The sequence below is a fragment of the Pogoniulus pusillus genome, chromosome 6, assembly GCF_015220805.1.
Source record: "Pogoniulus pusillus isolate bPogPus1 chromosome 6, bPogPus1.pri, whole genome shotgun sequence".
In the NCBI taxonomy this organism is placed as follows: Eukaryota; Metazoa; Chordata; class Aves; order Piciformes; family Lybiidae; genus Pogoniulus; species Pogoniulus pusillus.
Window position 1 is genome coordinate 14,154,426 of NC_087269.1, and position 14,613 is coordinate 14,169,038.

Sequence of the window (14,613 nt, forward strand, 5' to 3'; positions counted from 1 at the left end):
ACCTTTAGCCTCCTACCAAATCTCCCCAGTTCCCTTCCTCCTGCTATTGCTGCTATTATCTGACCCTGTCTGTCTGATAACCTCAATGGATTTCATCCTACCTGCTCCCAGCTCTGTCCTCAGTCTTTTCCTGGTGACCTGGGCTGTGTGTGCCCCAAAGGCCCTCCTCATCCCCCGTTCCCTTTGCAGAGCTGTCGGGTGTCCGGTTCTTCAGCATGCACACCCTCAACTACAGCACCCTGCTGCTGGAGGACGACCGGGGAGTTCTCTACGTGGGTGCCAGGGGAGCCATCTTCGCCCTCAACTCCAGCGACGTGGCTGACGGCTCCCACCGAACGGTGAGCCTGGCCTCTGCTCACTGCTGCTTGGTTGTCCCCTCCTGTGTGGCACTGCCTGGTCCCTGTCCAAACTGTGGCCACCCAACCCCTGCTCAACCTCCCACTCACCATCTCAGGTCTGGCCTGGAGGTGCTGTGCCCAAGTTCCATGTGAGTGTCTATCCCTTATTCCCAGTCAGGCAGCATGGGATGAGCAGGGGAAGATGTCTCCAGACTCAGAGCTGCCTGCTTCAGGGACACTGGCAGAACAGGGCACAGGGTGGAAAGCACTCCCCTTTGCTCTCCCCCTGGGAAGGACACTCCCGAATCCTCCAGGCTCCTGAAGGTGCTCTGGGGTTTCTTCCTACAAATTGGAGTGTGAGACTGCTCTCACCCTGGGCTGGCAGGACACGGGCAGGGTGCTGTTTGGGGTTCTAAGCAGTCATCCCCTTTCTAAATAGGAGAGGGGCTCTTAGCATCTCTGAGAGCTGTGGGCAAGGCTGGAGCCTGCAGTGAGGGAAGGACCGTGCTGTGATGGAGAGTCACACATTGACAGTCCCTCTTCCCCTTTCAGATCCACTGGGAAGCCTCACCAGAGAAGCAGATGGACTGCCTGCAGAAGGGCAAAAACAACAAGGTAGAGCTGGTGGGTAGGTGTTGAGTGCAGGGGGCTGCTGCCTCTTTCCGTGGGTGTGACACTTTCCCTTCCCCTCCGCAGACCGAGTGCTTCAACCACGTGCGGTTCCTGCAGAGGCTGAACAGCACTCACCTCTACACCTGTGGCACCTACGCCTTCCACCCGCTCTGTGCTGCCATTGTGAGTCTGCCTCGGCCCCACAGCCTTTACCCATCCTCCTCCGTGGGGTGGCACAGCCGCCTGTCTTGTGCCACCATCTCCATCCACAGATCTCTCCCTCTCAGCCCCTGTTCCCCCCTCCCTGGCTTGGGATAGGAGGCAAGTGATCCCCAAGCTGGGGTGGGTCCGTCTGGGGGTGCAAGCCACCATGACACAGATGCCCAAAGTCTCCACTGAAGTGCTGGGGTTGGACTCTGACCCCATAGCGAAATGCCAGGGCGAGGAACATTGCTGGGGGCAGGGAGGAGGAGGGGCAGCATGGTGGGATGAGCCGACACTAGAACCGTTCCCTAGCCCCTGTTAATGCAGGGTCCCTTGCCAGAGCAGGGACTGCACCCTGGCTTATGGCTGGTGGCAGGTGTGCCTAGGGAGGGGGTGGTGGCAGGAAGGGTGACTCAGTGACCACTCCCTAGAGTCTTCCCATGTCCTGCTAGAGGGTCCCTCCATAGCAGTGAATCACAGCAGAGCATCCAGGGGCAGCCGTGTCCCCCTGTCAGCAGGACTTTGACCCCCAGGCTTGGTGACTTGGCTGCTCTTTGCCCACCTTTCTCTCTGAACTCAGAGCAAAGAGGCCTGGGGCTGTGTCCCCAGATGGAGAGTCCCAAACAGGCTGTGCCTGTCCTCAGAGCAGTGCCACTGGTCCAGTCTGACCATTTCACATTCAGGGAGCCAGGCAGAGGAGCTGCAGCACTGGAAAGGCCTTGTCATTGTCTAATATGCCTTGAACTGCAAACCACAAAGAAAACAGCTGCTGCCATGACGGGGACATCACTGCGAGAACGCAGCCTGGATGGACAGCGTTTGCTGGCCAGACACACCCCTGGAGCATCAGCTGTGCCGGCTGACTCCTGCCCGTGCCCACATGATGCCACAGTGGAGTGTCAGGGCTTGCCTTTCCCCTGTCAGCCCCTGCTAGGGCTCGGGGCTCTGGTTGTCCGTGTGGTTTCTGACCAGCTGGAGGGTGCTAAAGGGGTGTGTCTGGCCCATTCAAAGGCACAGACATGGACACTTCTTTGTCCCCACTAACAGCCTCAGAGAGCCTAAGGCTGGCAGGCAAGGCAGATCTGTCCCCTGTTACCTAATGCAGTCCCTTATGCCCCTCAAGGATGCCGACAGGTTCATGCTGCCATCCCACTTCGAGGAAGGCAAGGAGAAGTGCCCATACGACCCTGCCCGTGGCTACACTGGCCTCATCGTGGGTAAGCAGCACTTTTCCCAGGGCTGGCAGGGACATGCAGGATGCCACCACCCTGGCCCCATCCCAAACACCCCTATGGGGTGGTTTCCAACTAGGTGGGCTCTGTGTGCGGGGGCCTTAGCAAGCCCGGGCTCAGTCATTCTCCTCCTCTGCCCGAGTAATGGGGGTGCTGGTGGCTTTTGGGGCTGCCCTGCTTTCCCGGTGCCATGCTGATGAGTGCCTGCCCTGCCTCACCTGCCCAGATGGCGGCTTGTACACAGCCACGCGCTATGAATTCCGGAGCCTCCCTGACATCCGAAGAAACCTGCACCAGCGGCCACTGAAGACAGAGGAGTCCCCATTACACTGGCTGAACGGTGAGATGTCCCCATCCTCCCCTGGAGCCAATGTCCCAGGCTGTGGGGTGCCATGCATCACCTTGGGGAGTGTGGAGCAGGGGTGGGCGCTGGTCCTGGGATCGTGTGTGGTTTTCCAGGAAAGGAAATGTGATGGTTTGGGCATTAACCCGCCCCCCCACACTTTTGAATTTACCCCAGCTAACTCAAAAGGGACTCCAGGAATATAAATGAAGCTATTTATTTTACAGCAGCAAATATACAAGCAGCTATTTACAATATATACAGTTCTATATAGAAATATACAAAGGATAAACAATACAGAAGCACAACTCCCCTCCCAGAAACCTGAGTCCCCAGGAGGGGCTCTCAAACCACCCCAACACCTTCCTCGGCCCCTCTCAACCTTACCCCAGTTCCCAGGAAGAATAGAGGTGCAGCCAAGAGGTTAAGAAGGAAGGTTAGTGGCAGTGAAGTTAAGGAGATGTGACAAGGTCTGAAGGCAAAGGCAGAATGAAAGACAAAATGGAGAATGTTTACTTCTTCTTCCCAGAGTTCTCAGCGTGACTGTGAGAGAAGAGACAACCATGTTCACCTTTTCACTGCCCATTATCTAGTTCTTTTACCAAAACATTCCAGCTTGCTTCAAACTAGCACAGGAAATGAAGGTGTGGAAGGATCCCTTGTTCTTTGGTGGGCCCTCAGTCTTCACCTCTCATATTCTGTCCCACAGATGCTGAGTTTGTGGCCTCTGTGCTGGTCCGAGAGAGCAAAGACAGCCCCGTGGGTGATGATGACAAAATCTACTACTTCTTCACGGAGCGGGCGGGCGAGGAGACCACATCCTTCTTTGACAAGAGCCAGGTGGTCCGGGTGGCCCGGGTGGCTCGCGTCTGCAAGGTAGGTATGTCCCCAGCCACGGGGAGCCAAGGGCTGCTCCTGCTGACACAAGTGGCTGTATGCCTGGACCTCGGTGGGGACTGAGGCACAGGCAGAGTGGGACAGACACCACCACCAGCCTGTGCAGAAATGCTCCCTGCACCCTCGCAGAGTGACGTGGGGGGGAAGAAGATCCTGCAGCGCAAGTGGACGTCGTTCATGAAGGCACGCCTGGTCTGCTACATCCCCTACTATGAGGTGCTGCGCAGCGTCTGCAGCCTGGACGCAGGCAGCTGGGCCAGCACTGTTTTCTACGCTGCCTTCACGCTCTCGGCACAGTGGTGAGCAGGGCAGTGGCAAAAACAGCGGGGGGCAAAGGTCTGTGGCACTGGGGGACTGGAGGTGTTTGAGGTGTGCAGGTGGGTGCTGAGCACCCAGGGATGCATTCGTGGGGAGCACCTCTGTGTCTGCCCAGGCTCAGACAGAGCTCTGCCCCCTAGGAGGACCATGGAGGCCTCAGCTGTGTGCCGCTACAGCATCTCGGCAGTGCAGCAAGCCTTTGAGGGGCCCTACATGGAGTACCAGGACTCGGCTCGCAAGTGGTCCCGTTACGATGGAGCGGTGCCTGAGCCCCGGCCTGGCTCTGTGAGTGCCAGGGAGTGCAGAGCTGGGGGTGGGGTGGGGTGGCCTCATTCCCCCCCTGACCCCCGTCTCCCCTGGGCAGTGCATCACGGACCACTCCCGCAGGAAGGGCTACAACTCCTCACAGGACCTGCCTAACAGCGTCCTGGACTTCGTCAAGCTGCACCCGCTGATGTTTGAGGAGGTGAAGCCGGGCGGTGGGGAGCCGCTGCTGGTGAAGAAGAACGTGGCCTACAGCCGGCTGGCCGTTGACAGGGTGCAGGCTCTTGATGGCCATGCCTATGATGTGCTCTTCATGGGGACAGGTGAGCGTGGGATGAATCTGTCACGTCTCTGCTGGCCAAGGGGGGACATGCCACACTGCCTTCTGATGCCCTGGTTCTGCTCCTTAGGGGATGGTTGGATCCACAAGGCTGTGGTGGTGGGCTCTGGTATCCACATCGTGGACGAGGTGCAAGTTTTCAAGGACCCACAGCCTGTGGAGAGCCTGGTGATCTCCCACGCCCAGGTGAGGGAAGAAGTTGGGGGGCACCACATACAGGCACGTCTGTGCAGTGAACCTCACGCTGGGCTGTTTGGGAGATGGAGAGGATACAATTCCTGGATCACTCCAACTAAGGAAGCATGCCAGAACCTAGCTCAGTGGGGGAAAGGGAGCAGCCTGGTTTCCATCTCCTTGCCAGGATGCCAGCTGCAGTCACTGGCACTAACTGGAGCTGGGGGGGCCTTCACCGTGCACATCCACCAAGGCAGAGCTTTGCCATGGGGCTGGGGAGGGGAATGTGTGGGCACCGTGTGGCGCATTGTGCAGGGCAATGCTGAGACAGCGCTTTTCCCCCAGAGGAGCCTGTACGTGGGGGCAGCCAGCGGGATCCTACAGGTGCCCCTGGCCTCCTGCACCCGGTATGCCTCATGCTATGACTGCGTCCTCGCCCGGGACCCCTACTGTGCCTGGGATGGCAGGGCCTGCCGCCCCACCGCCACCGCTGCCAGGTAGGGGTAGGCTGCTGTCCCCAGCAGGGTCCCACGAGCTTTCCACCTGCCCAGTCACACGCTGTTGCACATCACCCTGGCACAGTCGCCTCAGTGCCAAGGGTCAAGCAGGACTGCCTGTGGCCGTAGCTTTGTGAGGGTGGGTTCAGCCGCGGCTGTACAGCTCAGGCACTCCATGTCTTGCAGCACAGGGCTGGTGCAGGACATTCAGAGTGGCAACAAAGGATGCCGGAGCAGCTCCGGGCGGGGTGAGTCAGTGCTGCCTCTCGGGACTCTGGGGGGTGCCAGCGCCCCTGAGGGTGGCCAGGATGGGTGCGAGGTGGTGCGTGTCCCCGCAGGCTTCCCGACGTGGAAGAACCGGACGGTGCTGCAGGGGGATGACGTGCTGCTGCCCTGTGACCAGCGCTCCAACCTAGCCCGAGCCGTCTGGCTGCTGAACGGCAGCAAGGTGCCGGGCAGTGGGCAGGACCGGCTGCGTGTCGGGGTGGACGGGCTGCTGGTGACGGACACGCTGCCTCAGCACAGCGGCGAGTACCGCTGCTACGGGGAGGAGCGGGGTCTGCGGACACTGCTGGCCGCCTACAGCCTTTCTGTGCTGCCTGAGCTGCCCCACAGCCCCACAGCTGCCCTACGGCCCCACGCTGCCAGCCAGACAGACAGCGACATGAAGGTGGCTTATGTCTCTGCCATTGTCGCCTTGGTGGTGCTGTGTGCCGTGCTCAGTGGCGTCCTCCTCTACATGTCCTGCCTGGAGAAGCGCAAGGGCAAGTATGTGCTGGGGGAGCCGCGGCCAGCCAGCGTGGAACTGCAGACCGTCTCGGCCAACTGCCTGCGCAAGGGCCGCCGAGAGGAGGAGGAGGAGGAAGAGCTCACCTATCCCGACGGCTGCCTGCGGATCATCCCCGGTGAGGCACCCACGGCACCCACCTCCCCAGTCAAGGAGCTGCCAGCTGTCGTGCCTCCTCTGCCACCACCACCGCCGCTGCCAGCCGAGCTCACCAACGGCGTTGGAGCTTTGCCCAACGTCCTCCGCAAGATGAATGGCAACAGCTACATGCTGCTGCAGCAGCAGGAGGAGCCGCTGGCCTCGCCCCTCTACAGCGCGTCCTTCACCGAGGAGCTCAGCAAGATCCTCGAGAAGCGGAAACACACACAGCTGGTGGAGAAGCTGGACGAGAGCTCCGTGTAGGGGCTGGCAGGGGGGTCCTGCTAGCGGGACCCTCCTCCTCACCAGCCCCTCCTCCCACCCCCTTTCAGCAGTGTTCAAAAACTCGGGCAAAACTACCTCCTTGGATGGCAGAGCCAGGCCGGGCCTAGGCTCAGTCATTTCTTTGGCTTTTCACTCACTTTTGAGACTCACTGTACAGGGAAAAAAAAGAATCTATTTAAATTTGGGAGTTCTATTTATGTATAAAACCCCACTGACGGCAGCCATGAGCTGGAGGGAGGAGCTGGTGCCTGGCTGAAAGTGGACCCTGGGGGGAGGGAGAATTTCTGTCTAATCTGTCCATCCAGGCATGAAAGAGACACTGTTGTGGATGCATGGACTTGGCCTGCCCTTCCTGGCATCCCTCAGCACACGGAAGCTGGAAGGCTACTGAGAGGTGGGTGAGGAGCAGAGGGCAGTTGGGGGCTCCCTTCGGGGTGTAGGGGATTTCCTCCAATGTCCTGGTTTTGGCCTTGATAGAGCTTATTTTACATTTTTAGTAGCTAGAATAACTACCACAACCATGACTGCTTCCCACTCAGAGGCAGGAGAGGGGCTGTGGACACACCTTGCATTGCAAGACGTGGCCTCGGTGGCTGCCAGCCCCTGCCCGCTCTTCTTTATCTGCCCCTCTAGGGTTTCAGAGTCGGGAGAGGATGGTTCAGCGAGGGGCAGAGCTGGAGTGAGGAGCTGACATTCGAAACACCCCAAGCAACTGGTGGAGTGGCACATGCCCACTGCAAGGAGGCCCCAGGTAAAGCACAGGGCTGGGTGTCCTGGGGAGGTGGCACTCCCAGGGCCTCAGACCCTGACAGGGCTCTGCCTCTCTCTTCCCAAGGTGCTGCAGCAGAGGAGCAGGATGCAGCAGCAAGGCAGCACGGTGCACTGGCAGCAGGACTGGTGCCACTATGGCAATGGACTGGTGTAGCACCTGTGTACCTTCTGATGTCCAGAGTGCCCTCAGCCCTAGGCACCACCTATTTCTTCCCTCCGTGTGGTGCCGTTGGAGAACTGGGATTCAGGCACAGCCCTAGCCACCGTGGGACATATGGAAGGGGAAATGATCTCACATCATGAGGAGGAGCCCTGGACAAGGCCTTCCCTCCCTCTGGGACCTCCTGTTCTTCATGGCACTTTATGGGGGCAGCCACTGTCCCTAAATCCCCCCCAACTACCTCTGCTCTTGCCACCTCCTGGGGGAACCCAAGAGACTGGGGTGACAAAAACATCTCACACCCTGGGGACAGGGTGGTGATACTGGAGAATCCAGGGAGGGACAGACTTGCATGTCTTCCCCTCTGTGCTCCTTGCTGCCACCTCCCAGGATCAGGACAGTGTCTGGAGCTGAACCCTGCAAGGTGAACAGGAGCAGGGTGGCAGTCCCTGGGGTACCTGATGGACTTAAGCCCTCCTGCCCCAGAGAGACAAAGCTTAGTGGGAAAGGCAAGGGCCAGACACCTGGGCTCTCCCACCATGCTCCCACCCTTTAGTTTTGCTACAAGCAGAGAGGCATTGCCCTCCCTGTCTGGCAACCCTCATGCTCCCCCAGCAATAAAGGTGGCTCTGTCTGAACACGGGATAGCGGTGTCTCGATACGGGCAAGAGGACAGATGGCTGCAAAGGCATGGGGTGGGGAACAAAGCTTTATTTGGGCTGCAAGCGTGGGCCCTGGACAGTGAGGGCAGAGGGTTTGTTGGTGAGGGGGTGCCACTGTCCCTGGATGCTGGGGTTGTCAGTGTGGAAGGGCTTGCGGATGCGGATGATGTCCAGGCCAGACTGTCTGGCCAGCTTGGTGGCCAGCTGCACAATCTCCTCGCTTGTCTTGCTGGTGATGGGCTCCTCCCGTACCGTCCCGTTCACTGTGGCACAGCAGGACAGTCAGAGCAGGGCCCCCCACCTTCAACCCACAGCCCCACTCCCAAGCACCTTGTGCTGGGCAGCTGCTGTTTTGCTGTTTCCCCACCTCACAGGGCAGCTGACCCCAGCAGTGTCTGTGCCAGGCAGTGGTAGTAGAGCCAGGGCAGGGCTGGGAGAGCCCCACCCTGCCTCATCGAAACCCCCGCGTTTCTCCCCAGCACTCACAGTACTCAGCCATCAGTACTGGGGCTCGGCCAGAGCGGGGGCTGACATAGAGGACGACATCAGGGTGCTGGCGGGCAAAGTCCATCGCTGCCTCCTCCACGAACTGCCTGTGGGGGGAGGCGAGTCCCGGTGGGGTCAGAGGGTGGAGATCAGTGTAGCCCCCATGCCAGGGCAAAGGTCACAGTGGGATCACCCGTACGCCGGTGCCCTGCCCACGAGAGGGGTCGCAGTGCAGAGGCTGGGGGTGCACCACCTGCACGTCAGAGGCCATCACCCACCCTGCCCCTGCGCCGGGGCACTGGAGGTCAGCGGTGCCGCCTTCTAGTCCCTCCCTATTGCATCAGAGTTCGCAGCCCCTCCCCGCACCTCTGTGGGTCAGAGGCCAGCAGCACCTCCCTTACAGGGGCGGGCCAGAGCTCACCGCAGCTCCTCGTCAGCCTGCCCGCCCAGAGCGGGAGCCGCCAGGCTCTCCCTCCCCACGCCCCAGCGGTCGGGACAGCGGTCGGGATGCCTCCGGCGGTACCTGGCGCCGCGGGAGTCGGATGAAGTAGGGCTGAAGAGGAGCTGGAGCCGCTGAAGCTGCCGCACGTAGCGCCCCACGCCATTGTGCAGGACGGCGGCCAGGAAGCGGCTGGGCGAGCCGCGGCCCGTCATGCTGCCGCCCTCACCCGGAACCGGAACTGCACAGAGACGGGGAACTTCCGCTTCCGGCTCTCCTCGGAAGTGACGCGCGGAGCGGGCGGCGGGGCGGGAGCATGGCGGCGTCCATGGGACTCCACGTGAGGGGAGCGGCCTGAGGGGCGCCAGGCCGCGGGGCCGCCGCCGATGCCGCTTGGCGGTGGCGCGGGCGGGTGCCGGGGCGGCCCGGGCGGAGGCGGGTACGGGCAGGATGGCGGTGGTGCCTCTGCGGCCCTGCAGAGCCGTCGGCCGCGTCTTGCCTCTGCTGTGCGGCGGGGCGAGGAGCAAGGGAGCTCTGAGCCCCAGGGTGCCGGGCCGCCTCACGCAGCGCCGCTACAAAAAGGACGTGCTGCCCTCCCCCGAGGGGCCCGTGCCCTCTGTCTCCATCACCGAGATCCGGCAGTACCTGCGGGCCCAGGGCATCCCCTTCCACGACGGGTACAGCTGCCTGCACACCCCCAGCCTCTTCACCGACGGCCGGGAAGACCAACCGCCGGCGGCGGCCGCCAGCACCCCTTACACGCTTTTCGTTGACAAGACCACGGGCAGCTTCCTGTGCACGGCCACCCTGGCCGAGGGCACCTGGCAGGACTTCCAAGCCAACGTGGAGCTGCGGCACCGCGGTGTTCCCCCTGCCGGCTCAGAGGACCCGGAAGAGGACATGCGACAGGCTCGTGAGGATGCTCGCTGCATCTGGGACCGGGCGCTGCCGCTCTGGGAGCTACTGGACGAGGAAGAGACTAGTAAGATCAAAGCCATGTTTGGTATCTCCCTGGTGTCAGACGCCACCCTGAAACGCTTTGGGGTGCGTTATCTGAGGGCTGCCAAGTCCCTTGTCTTCCCTTGGTTCAGCCCCCGTGATGCCACCCTGAAGGGCCTGAAGCTCATGAGGGTGGAGAAGAAGGGGGATGTGATATCTTACATAGAAGAGACTTTACCACGCCTTGATTCCTATCGCAATCTGTTTGGACTGCCACTGATTGGCCGCCGAGACACAGAGCTGGTCTTAACTGGGTGGGAGCTGGATGCCTTAGCCCTACACCAAGCTACAGGGGTGGCCAGCCTGGCCCTGCCACGCGGGGCCACCTGCCTGCCCCCTGCCCTGCTCCCGTACCTGGAGCAGTTCAAGCGCATCACGCTGTGGTTGGGCGAGGACCTGCGGTCTTGGGAAGCTGCCAAGCTCTTTGCCCGCAAGCTGAGCCTCAAGCGCTGCTCACTCGTGCGCCCTGGCAACCTGCAGCCCCGGCCCTTGGAGGCTCTGAACCAGGGCCTGAACCTCACCAGGATTCTGCGTGCTGCCCTGCCTGCCAGCCACAAATCCATTGTCTCCTTCCGACAGCTGCGTGAAGAGGTGTTTGGAGAGCTGGTTAACACTGAGCAGGTGGCTGGCGTCAAGTGGGCACGCTTCCCTGAGCTCAACAAGCTCCTCAAAGGGCACCGCAAAGGGGAGCTCACTGTCTTCACAGGTGAGGGGCAATGGCTGGTGGGTGGGAGAAGCAGAGAGCTTTTCAGTGCCTGCATCCTCTTGGGAGTGATGCCTTATGAGTTTTATAGGTCCCTTTCTGCTCATGGCTTCAGCCGAGCCACCCACCTTGGGGTATGCAAGAGACTGGGGCATGTTCCTAAGTGTGGTGAGCCTGGGCATACTGGTGTGGTGATGAGCTCCTTCTCTGGGGTGGCACAGAAAGGCCTGGGGTGTCCATTAACATCGCTCTCACCCATGCTGTCATCTGTCTGATCCCTCTTTGTGCCTCACTGTTGGTTGGTCAACCATTCCTCACACCCCACAGGGACCTACTGGCTGCTGGAGGTGACAAATGTTCAAACATGAAGCCTGGTGTGAGACACTGCTTGTTTATGGTGGAAGTGCTCCAGATGGGTTGCTCTTATCCTGCTTCATAGCACTTTCACCTCTAAACAATCCCCACGGGCATGCAGGATGGGTCAGATGTAATTCTGCTCTCCCCAGATAATTTTTCCCATCGTTGTCCTTGTGCCAGGCCCAACAGGCAGTGGGAAGACAACTTTCCTCAGTGAGTATGCCCTGGACCTTTGCATGCAGGGGGTGTGCACTCTGTGGGGCAGCTTCGAGATCAACAACGTCCGTTTGGCCAAGATCATGCTGACACAGTTTGCTGGCCGGCGCCTGGAGGACCAGCTGGAGCTCTATGATGAGTGGGCAGATCGCTTTGAGGATCTGCCCCTCTACTTCATGACTTTCCATGGCCAGCAGAACATCAAGTATGGTTCCACACCTTCGTTCCTGGTGGTGTTTACCCCTCATGGCACGTGCTGTGAGGCCCTGGGGAACTGGGGCTCTTTTCTTGCAGTGGGTTGCAGATTTGGGGCTAGCAGAGGGAGGACTGAGACAGTTCAGGTCCCAGCATTGGCATATGGGAACTGCGTGGCTCTGCTGGTTGTCGTGGGGAATGTCACGGCTTCCTGCTAGGGTGGGAGTAGAGGAAAGGGACCTGTCCTTGTTCTAGGTGGCTGCCAGAATGTGCCCCCCAGCACCCTGCTCACGTGGCAGTGCTGCTGTTTGCTGAGGAGGGAGGATGGGCACCTCCAGCTCTTTGTGTTCACCAAGTGCTCTGGCACCTGCATACTTTGTCATGCACTCTGAGGGACCTTGTAGGCTGGGCATTTATGGGATGGTGGGCAGGGGCTATGTGAGGAGCAGCTGGGTCTTTCTGGTCCAAGCTGCCCTTGCCTGTGTGGATGGGCTGCTCCTGTCCTGTGATGGAGGAGATGCAGAGGTGGGAGGTGCCCAGGGCCTAGCGGGAGCTCGCCTGATAACCTCCCAGCTCCACCTCTCCCAGTCCAGTGCTTGGCTCAGCTTCTGCACTGTGTGGCTGATCACCAGGGCTGATCTCAATCTTTCCCCGCCCAGGACAGTGATTGACACCATGCAGCACGCTGTCTACATGTACGACATCACCCACGTGGTTGTCGACAACCTTCAGTTCATGATGGGACACGAGCACGTCTCTGTGGACAGGTAGCCCTTTTCCAAGCCACCCTCTCCTTTCTCTGCCACCCTCATCGCTGGAGCTGGTCGTGACACCCTCACACAGGGTGTCCCCTTCAGTTGTGTCTGGCAGTCATGTGTCATTAAAGGGTGATCGCTGGCCTGGGGAAGAGGTGGGAAAGGGTGAGCAAGTTACCTGCCGTTCGTGTGATGTCCTGTCCCTTTGCCCATGTGGGCCTGGCTGCCCTATGAAGCATGAACCATGAACTTGGATCTCTGGGTGCTTCCTGCTCTGTAACTGAACCTGATAGCACCTTGCTGCCCCCCTCAACATACAGACCAGCCTCTGACTCCATTCTCACTGCTGTTGCAGACTTGCTGCCCAGGACTACATTGTTGGTGCCTTCCGCAAGTTCGCTACAGACAACACTTGCCACATCACACTGATCATCCATCCCCGCAAAGAGGACGACGAGAAGGAGCTGCAGACAGCCTCCATCTTTGGCTCTGCCAAGGTGAGCTGGACCAGGGTGGCCTTTCCTGTTCATCAGGCACAGCACGTTCCCAGGAAGCGACTGGAATGTGTTGGGCAGCTGTCCCCAGCTCCCACCAGCATCCTGAGTCACTGCTGGAGACCTGAGAGGTGCTGTGTGGGGAAAAATGTCACCAGGCCTCCTGTCACTTGGTGAAGATGTGCAGAGTCCCAGTTTGGCCAGACCTTGGTAGGAAGAGGCAGACAAGCAGGAAAACTCTTTGCCAGCTAACACTGTTGGGGTTTTAAGTGCAGTTAATTAATGATCATTGACTGTGAGTGGTATGTAGGGTGAGGCAATTGAAGTGATGCCAGGGAGGGTGGAGGGATGGGCTCTTTGTACTCTCCCGTTTCTGCCCTGGTGCTGCAGTGGTGGATGGGAGGTGCTCTGTGAGTGTGCATGGCCCTCACATTCTCCCTGGTTTCCACAGGGCAAGCTGTCTGCCCAGCAGGTCACTGTGGTGTCCCAGGAAGAAGCCAGGGGTTGGTGTTGGGGAGGTGCTGGACTTGTCATGGTCTGGGACATCCTGCAGCAGGGCTCAAAGGGGTTGGGCAGGCAGCCCGTGAGCACTCTGAGCCCTGTGACTCTGGCTGTATCCCCAGCACCGTCCTGGAGATGTTTTCCTCTGTCCAGGCCAGCCAGGAAGCTGACAACGTCCTCATCCTGCAAGACCGTAAGCTGTTGACGGGGCCAGGGAAGCGCTACCTGCAGGTGTCCAAGAACCGTTTTGACGGGGATGTGGGCGTCTTCCCCCTGGAGTTCAGCAAGGCCTCACTCACCTTTTCATCCTCCAGCAAAAGCAAGGTCAGGCTGAAGAAGATGAAGGAGGAGAAGGCGTCTTTAGCCCTGCAAGTTCCAGAGGGAACCTCCAAGAAGTCATGATCCCAGCAGGTCTCTCCCTGTCAGGAGGGATGTGGACTGGTGCTGGGAGCATAGGGCTGGGGTACACCAGCCCTTCTTCCCCAGGAACAGAGGCCACACGCTGCTATGGCCCTTCTGTGTGAGCAAGCCTCTTGGTCACCAGCATGGTGATGGAGCCACTGTGAAAGGAGGTGTGGACTTGTCCCAGAGGGGAGCAGTTGGAGGAGAGTGCTTTGGTGAACTGGGTGCTCTACTGCTGCCAGGTGCTGGGAGCAAAGGGAGGAACTGGGTGCAATATGAACTGGATGATGTGGGGCAGTGACCTGCAGTCCTGGAGCTTGGAGATCTCTGGACCTGTGGCAAGTATCTAAATTGTGGGTAAAAGGAAGCCAAAATCTTAGGTTGTCACTGGTGAGGGGAAGAGGGACATAGGGTGGGAACAGCACCATGACAGGTGGGAGTGTTTTGTGAGGGGAAGGTGGTGAAATGTGGGAGGTTGGGGATTGCTCTTGCCCCAGTGTTGTGTACTCTCTGTGGTTGGTGGCAGGGGTGGACCCCCATGGCATCACTGCTGCTGCAGGCTGAGGGCAGTGCTTCCAGCAGCCTCTCTTGCTCAGGGTGTCCCCAGTCTGCTTTCTGGGCAGCATCACCAGCAGTAAAACTTTGAGGGGAGCAGCCCTGCTTCACTAGGCTGAGGTGGGGGCAGGAGGTGGCCACCCTTGTGCCCTCTGGTCTGCAGACAGCAAATACTGTGACATGGCAGGTCCCCAACTGTTGCAGGTTGAAGCCACAGCTGGATCCTGATCTTATCCCTTGGTCTTTTTTCATTTTTTAGTTTTATTAAAGCACTAATGTGAGTACTGTGTCTGTGTCACTGTCCTTGTGACTGGGAGACCCTGGGGATGGGGGATGGGACCTTGGCTGGGGAAGAGATGGCCTAGGGAGGATATGGTCTCTGTGGTACAGGACATCCTGCCCCCTAACCCTGGCACACAGGTTATTACCAGCCTCCTCACTGAGCATAGTTTTGCCCTGAGCCATAATGAGGGGCTGGGACAGGCAGCA

The 14,613-nt window shown here is 59.6% G+C and overlaps 3 protein-coding genes across 8 annotated transcripts in view; 2 read left to right on the forward strand and 1 right to left on the reverse strand.

Annotated features, from left to right (window-relative positions):
• SEMA4G (semaphorin 4G) overlaps positions 1-7,998 on the forward strand; it is a 30,947-nt gene extending 22,949 nt beyond the window's left edge. For all 4 annotated transcript variants that reach the window (XM_064144508.1, XM_064144506.1, XM_064144505.1 and 1 more), the window contains exons 3-17: positions 190-338; positions 891-953; positions 1,035-1,133; positions 2,278-2,371; positions 2,613-2,726; positions 3,439-3,605; positions 3,756-3,925; positions 4,085-4,229; positions 4,309-4,531; positions 4,619-4,734; positions 5,068-5,219; positions 5,406-5,467; positions 5,558-6,823; positions 7,063-7,180; positions 7,265-7,998. In XM_064144508.1, coding sequence (XP_064000578.1) covers positions 190-338; positions 891-953; positions 1,035-1,133; positions 2,278-2,371; positions 2,613-2,726; positions 3,439-3,605; positions 3,756-3,925; positions 4,085-4,229; positions 4,309-4,531; positions 4,619-4,734; positions 5,068-5,219; positions 5,406-5,467; positions 5,558-6,408 — 2,405 coding nt within the window. In that variant the 3' untranslated portion in view covers positions 6,409-6,823; positions 7,063-7,180; positions 7,265-7,998. The remainder of the gene's footprint in view (positions 1-189; positions 339-890; positions 954-1,034; positions 1,134-2,277; positions 2,372-2,612; positions 2,727-3,438; positions 3,606-3,755; positions 3,926-4,084; positions 4,230-4,308; positions 4,532-4,618; positions 4,735-5,067; positions 5,220-5,405; positions 5,468-5,557; positions 6,824-7,062; positions 7,181-7,264) is intronic.
• Positions 7,999-8,051: 53 nt separating this feature from the next.
• On the reverse strand, positions 8,052-9,199 carry MRPL43 (mitochondrial ribosomal protein L43). The gene is made up of 3 exons (XM_064144511.1): positions 9,032-9,199; positions 8,509-8,615; positions 8,052-8,285 (listed from the first exon to the last, which is right to left on the reverse strand). Exons 1-3 carry the CDS (start codon positions 9,160-9,162, stop codon positions 8,071-8,073), a joined length of 453 nt encoding a protein of 150 aa, XP_064000581.1. The 5' UTR covers positions 9,163-9,199; the 3' UTR covers positions 8,052-8,070.
• On the forward strand, positions 9,132-14,405 carry TWNK (twinkle mtDNA helicase). Of its 3 annotated transcripts, none has more exons than XR_010302532.1 (6): positions 9,132-10,652; positions 11,187-11,427; positions 12,077-12,184; positions 12,528-12,669; positions 13,290-13,398; positions 13,482-13,568. XR_010302532.1 is itself a non-coding variant. In XM_064144509.1 (6 exons), exons 1-6 carry the CDS (start codon positions 9,398-9,400, stop codon positions 13,689-13,691), a joined length of 2,034 nt encoding a protein of 677 aa, XP_064000579.1. In that variant the 5' UTR covers positions 9,132-9,397; the 3' UTR covers positions 13,692-14,405. The 3 variants fall into 3 exon arrangements, 2 of the variants coding, with proteins under 2 accessions (XP_064000579.1, XP_064000580.1); XM_064144509.1 differs by having other exon boundaries at positions 13,321-13,398; positions 13,482-14,405; XM_064144510.1 differs by lacking the exon at positions 13,482-13,568 and having other exon boundaries at positions 13,290-13,428.
• The last annotated feature ends 208 nt before the right edge of the window (positions 14,406-14,613 follow it).